This window comes from Camellia sinensis, chromosome 9 (genome assembly GCF_055761805.1).
Source record: "Camellia sinensis isolate YWXY chromosome 9, ASM5576180v1, whole genome shotgun sequence".
Lineage (NCBI taxonomy): Eukaryota > Viridiplantae > Streptophyta > Magnoliopsida > Ericales > Theaceae > Camellia > Camellia sinensis.
Genome location: NC_138969.1, coordinates 76,238,212 through 76,244,140, shown reverse-complemented (window position 1 = coordinate 76,244,140; position 5,929 = coordinate 76,238,212). Strand labels below are relative to the sequence as shown.

General features: G+C 44.3%; 1 protein-coding gene across 1 annotated transcript; it reads left to right on the top strand.

The window, feature by feature from the left end:
* The first annotated feature begins 355 nt into the window (after nt 1-355).
* On the top strand, nt 356-706 carry LOC145799553 (uncharacterized). The gene has a single exon (XM_082889144.1). It carries the CDS (start codon nt 356-358, stop codon nt 704-706), a length of 351 nt encoding a protein of 116 aa, XP_082745270.1.
* The last annotated feature ends 5,223 nt before the right edge of the window (nt 707-5,929 follow it).

Sequence of the window (5,929 nt, the reverse complement as noted above, 5' to 3'; positions counted from 1 at the left end):
ACTGTACAACATGACTTCGCCATGGCTTTTCTTAGTTTGGGAAATTTATGTTATCGACGCAAATGGGCATGAATACATTCTGGTAGCAATCGACTACTTTACAAAGTGGATAGAAGCCCAGTCCTATGCAGTATTGAAAGCATCGCATGTGGCTAAGTTCATCAGAAACAATATCGTTTGCCGGTACGGGGTGCCCAATGAGATCATCTCAGACAATGGCTCGCATTTCAAAAAAGATGTGATAAACCTGCTTGAAAAGTATAACGTGGCTCTCCATAAGTCATCAACATACAGGCCATAGACCAATGGAGCCGTTGAGGCTACGAACAAGAACATCAAGAAGATTTTGCAGAAGATGGCGGAAACCTATAGGAACTGGCCGAAGAAACTCCCGTTAGCACTTTGGCGCTATAGAACGTCGATTCGGACATCTACAGGGGCAACTCCTTATTCGCTTGTCTATGACATGGAAGTTGTTCTGCCAATTGAAATTGAGGTACCATCACTGCGGGTTATGGTTGAGTATCAAATAATAAAGGCCGACTGGCAACATAATAGATTTGAGGAATTGATGTTATTTGATGAGAGGAGGTTAAAGGCATTGTATCATATTCAAGGCTACCAACGCAGGATTGCTAAGGCTTTTAACAAAAAAGTTAGGTCTAGGAATCTCAAGGAAGGAGATCTGGTGCTCAAAGACAACTGAGCTCCCATCCATGACCCTAGGGGCAAGTTCAAACCCAATTGGACTAGCCCTTACATCATTAAGTCTATCTAGTCAGGAGGAGCAGTCATTCTCATGGACCTAGATAGCCTGGAATTTTCACAACCGATCAACATGGACAAGTTGAAGAAATATTACCTTTGAGAGGCTCGCTAGGCTGAAAACCTGAAAGGGCTACCCAGGAAAAAGTTAGAACATAAAAAAATTAGAAATAAAGAAAAATTTAGCTCGCAAGGTCAAAAATCCGAAAGGGCAACTTTGGCAAAAGTTAGAGCGTAAAAGGAAAGTGTCAATACCCGAGTGAACCCGAGCCTAAACTATGTATGACCTGATTCCCATCTTCGGGATACGTGGGCAACTTCATCCCGAAGTTCGGTCGTAATTTTCTCCAGTTCAACTGTCTTGTCTGATCAGGTCATTTTTGTTCATTATTTAGTTTGGTTGTGATCTTCATTATGGTATGATCTTTTGATTTGGAGCTGTGCATCTTAAGGATTGATTCTGTGCGTATCAAACAGCAAGTGGTTTTGAAAAGTTTTAATCAAAGTTGATTTTTCTCAAAAAGTCACCTTTTATAACTAAGACCGTTTTTGGACCAAAAGGAAAAGTTTTAATGCTCACAACTTTAATTTTTATTGATTTCAACATCAAGTACATTCTCCAACTCTCTGATACAAATCAAAGTTGCTTTTACATAAAACTTGAAAAGAAAGATCAAAGCAATAAAACTAGGGGCATAAATGAGTCAGGTGTCAGTTCTTTCCTTTTTCCTTGCACCCACACCCGTGGAAGTCTCCGTGGAAGTCTCTGTAGCCAATGTCGACCCAATCCGTTCCTCATCCTTGAGCCAAGCCACGCACTCACTTGAAAGGATGTAACTGAAATTTAGGGGAGAGACCAGAAGCTCTCAAGTTCTCCAGGCAGTAAGGTACCGAGTCGAGTTTGAAGCATGAACGAGGAATGAAGTCGGGTATTTTACTCTCTCATCTGGACAAATCTGATTATGTCCAAACTGACGTCTGAACCGAAAGGGAAAGTAGAACACGCAATGTGTCAGACCAATCAACTGTATGCCGAGCTAATGTGTCATGTTGTAACTCATTTTGACCAAATCAAGCCAGGGGCAATGCCAAGCCATGTCAGCTGTGGATCGGTTACACATCTAGTCGTTCCACAACCCTTTTGAAAGGAAATCGACTAACCGTTGGCAAAAGAAGTAAGCACGAGCTGAGTACTCAACTCAAGGGTCTACTACTTTCAGTTTGTCCATCAACCATACCTGGGGCGAGATGCAAAATCAGAGAGATTAAACAATAGAGAGGTGTATGTTGAGAGAAAAAAAATTAAAAAGACGTTTTGAGAGAAAAACAGAGCTTGAGTGTTGAGAGACATTAGAATCGTAAATCAGAAGGGTGGGAAATTATACCTGGAGAAGTAGCGGACTTCTTACAAACCTGGTGGTCTCCTGTCGATGAACAGCATCCAGGCCCATCAAGGTTTCGGCCAGTGCCAATCCATTATAACTCTTACCCTCTTTCAGGCATTGGCACACTTCAATTAACCGGATACTAGCTCCACCAAAACTAGGGGCAATTAGGAATTGCGCAAGTAGGCATAAACAGAGAGCATGTTGTCGGTGGCTGCGCCAAAAAAGGTTGCTCCTATCTCCAATAGCGAAAAATCGATGAACTAAATCGAGGATGTCTAGCTCCCCATCATGTGCCAAAGACCGGGCCTCGTGCACTGATAATCTGCACAGTCGCCCCAAAGCTTGGGCATGGTCAAAACGGGATTAAGGCATGATTTCCTCACCGCATCGAGATTCCATCAGTGCTTGAAATTCTTCGAGTGTTGGGCATACTTCTTGAGATCCAAATTGAAATACATGTGTGACTGGTTTCCAAAATCGAATCGCAACATGGAGGAATGGAAAGCAAAGAGGAGTGCAACTCAAAGGGAAAAAGGCATTTAGGCCCAAACCGCGGAAATTCACCTTTTCCGAGCCATCCAAAGTGGCTATCCAATCTTGAAACCTATTGACAAATAACATCTCCATCTTGAGAGTAAAATATCAAGGAGTTATGAATCTACCAGAAAAATAGCATGAGAGAACCATTTATAGAGTTTTGGGATAGAGTTGTACATAACAGCTAGATAGCATTGCCCGACAGCTGGCCGTGCATCAATGATGGCCGGCCGGGGATCAATGAAGCTCGGCTGGGCCTTGGTGTTGGTCAGTTGCAACAGAAGTCGGCCTTCGTTCAGGTGGACCACGTTTGTACTTTTGAGTCTTATTTTGTTTATATCAAGTGTGTTTTAGCTTTTTCAAGTTGTTTTCATTTCGTTTTTCTATTATCAAGTTATATTTTACATTTTGACCGGTTATAAGTCATTATCCAATTCATGATTCAATTCAAGAACAAAGCATTCACAGATCTAAGGGTTGCAATGCAAGGGTTACAACGCTCATCATATGCAAATGCCAGTCATCATATTGTGCAAGGAAATCATTTCACAAAAACTTATTTTTATAACTAACGGGACCAACCCCGGTCATTGTTTTACAAAGAAAAAAAACAAACAAACAAACAAACAAACAAATAAAAGAAAAGTCTTCAAAAATAAAGGGTCTATCTGAAGCTAGTGTTTAAACTACAAAAACAAAAACAAAAAAAAACAAAAACCAAACAAAACAAAACAAAAACAAAAACAGAAACAAAAAAAAAAAAAGAAGAAGAAACGCAAAACAGTGTCAGCATCAATATCCCATCCTCACCCTCTTCCTCCTCGGTTGTGGAGGGGGCACATCGCTATCATCACTCGGGCTCCTCAACTGCAAGTCGACCTCCTCTCCCTCACCCTTGGAGGTTGTATACTCCTTCATTGACTCCTCGGAAGGTGGGCGCTGCCTCACCCAACCTCTTCCCCGATCAACTCCTCCGTGGCCCCTTTCTCGGCCTCGTTCTCGCCTACTAGCTGTGGAAGGTCCCGTAGGCACTGCTGGCTCAAGCTGAAAAGAGGACAGATATCAATATGCATTAACAAAAGTTTACAATATGACAATAACAAAACTGCAAAAAAAAATGTACCTCAATCCCATGGGTGACCAGGGCGGTCTCTCTCCTCCGTACCATGAGAAGTAGCCAGTCAATCATCCGAGCGAGCTCGTCACCAACTACCCAGGATATCTGTAAAAGGGATAAGATGAGAAGCAACATAGAACAATGCATGGAAATTAATAGAAAAGTACAGTGAGTAGAAGTATAAAAGAGTGTATACCTGCTCGATGCCAAGAGCAAATACTATACTACGGTCCTCCTCCTCAATATGATCAAGGGCAATCTACCGGATCACTCCATCTAGACGCATGAAAGTAATCACAGTGGGATTCGTCGAGAACCCAGGGAGAGAACCAATAGCAGGGACACCCCCAGTAGGGACATCACCACTAACAACAGCAGCAATAGCAATCTCCGGAACAGCACGGTCTATGCCTTGGGTCAGAAGCGCCATCACCTAGGAGTGTAAAAACACAGCGAAGTTGCCAGGCATACGATGTCGGTCACCATCCTCGCCCGACATCAAGAGGTCGATTTGAGGACCATCCTGCAGCTCATCCACTACCCTCATAATCGGTAGAGGAGGAAATGGAACATCAGGATCAGCAACGCCTCGTGTCTGGTGGATAAACTTCTCCCCCAAATAGTAAGCCCGGATGAAAGGGCCCTCAAATAAAATCCCCATGGTGGAGGCATGCCACGTAATAGTGTAGGTCATCCACAAGGCTTGGGGAATGCCCGCCCACGGGTGCCAATCAATCTGACAAAAAGCAATCAATGTAATGTGATCAATGCAATATTAGAAGTCAGTACAGTATGAGAAAGGCAATATGCTACAGATACAACAGTTTGAGAATGACCATGTCATATGGGAAACAATACAGTATACATACAGTATGTGAACAATTAGGGTGTGATGTTTTGTTACCTGATCTGCGGTGATCGTATCAAAGAAGAGGTGGAAGTATGGGAAGGTACGGTCTACGAGGCAGCGATGCTTAAACCGCGAGTTGTAGTACCGAGAGCGGGGTACTGACAACTCGATAGGCCTCACTGGGACTGGGGCCAGGGAAGTGAAATAGGTATACACCCAGAGTTACATATAAAGCCGGATGAAGTAGATAAGAAGAAAATGAAATGTAAATGAACAAAAAATGAAGAAACAGAACAGATAAGTATGAAGAATACCCCCCAAACCCTCCAGTAGCCGCCGAGTGAATCTACCTTACGGCGGGAGACGGAGCGCATATAGCAATATAGTGTGGCCAGACCGGCGCCACCCCAATCATAATCTGCTACTCGGGGGAGGTGCACCAGTGCCCCCAAAAGATATAGCCCTACGATATTTTCCCTGTTAACAAACAGGCTGGTACCGAAGAGATACATGAGAAAGCTGCGGGTATACTGAGTAACCTCCTCTGCAATAGTGGGCTGAATGTCGGAAAAACGCTTCGAGAACTAGCTATAGCGCACCATCCGGTGCCTAGTGGCATCTGGGATCGCCCCGAGAAGCTGGAGTTGCGTATCTCTCCACTGGGTTATGTCTGGATCGAAAGGGACTGGGCCACAGACCCCAACCCTCAAACTGGTTAGCATCAAGAAGTCATACGGAATCAGCATCATCTCCTTGGTCAAAGAGAAATGGAATGAATTGGTGGTATCCCACCATCTCTCCACCAGGGCCCCATAGAGCCACGACTCTGCCCTCATCTGAATAAGCTCCAAGCAGAAGGGCCCAAAGCCAGCTGCGTCAACTGCTGTGCGAACCACTACCAGAAGCCTCACGTACCAGCGTATAGGACCAGAGATCCGTAGCCACTAATCTTCCTAGCTACCACCTGTCAACGGGGAATATGGTCTTAGCTTATGAAATTCAAGTTCAAGTGAAATTCAAAGAAGTCAAAAACAAAGGAAAATGGCTTACCGTAGAGGCATCAGCAGACAGATGCTCCATAGGCTCTTGCAGCAGGATGTCCTCGTCCATCCCTTAGATGAATGCCTCGAACCTCAAAATACCGCCAGAAGGTGGCACGTGTGTCTGCGGCTGATATGTAGCCGCATCAAAAGGCCTCTAAACAAGGGGAAGCAATGCAGTGGCTTCCTCCGCCTCCATGTCCGCACCTAGGGCAGCCCTAATGCCTATGGC

Coding starts and splice junctions, on each gene's coding strand:
- LOC145799553 (XM_082889144.1), top strand. CDS start 356: ATGGCGGAAACCTATAGGAACTGGCCGAAGAAACTCCCGTTAGCACTT.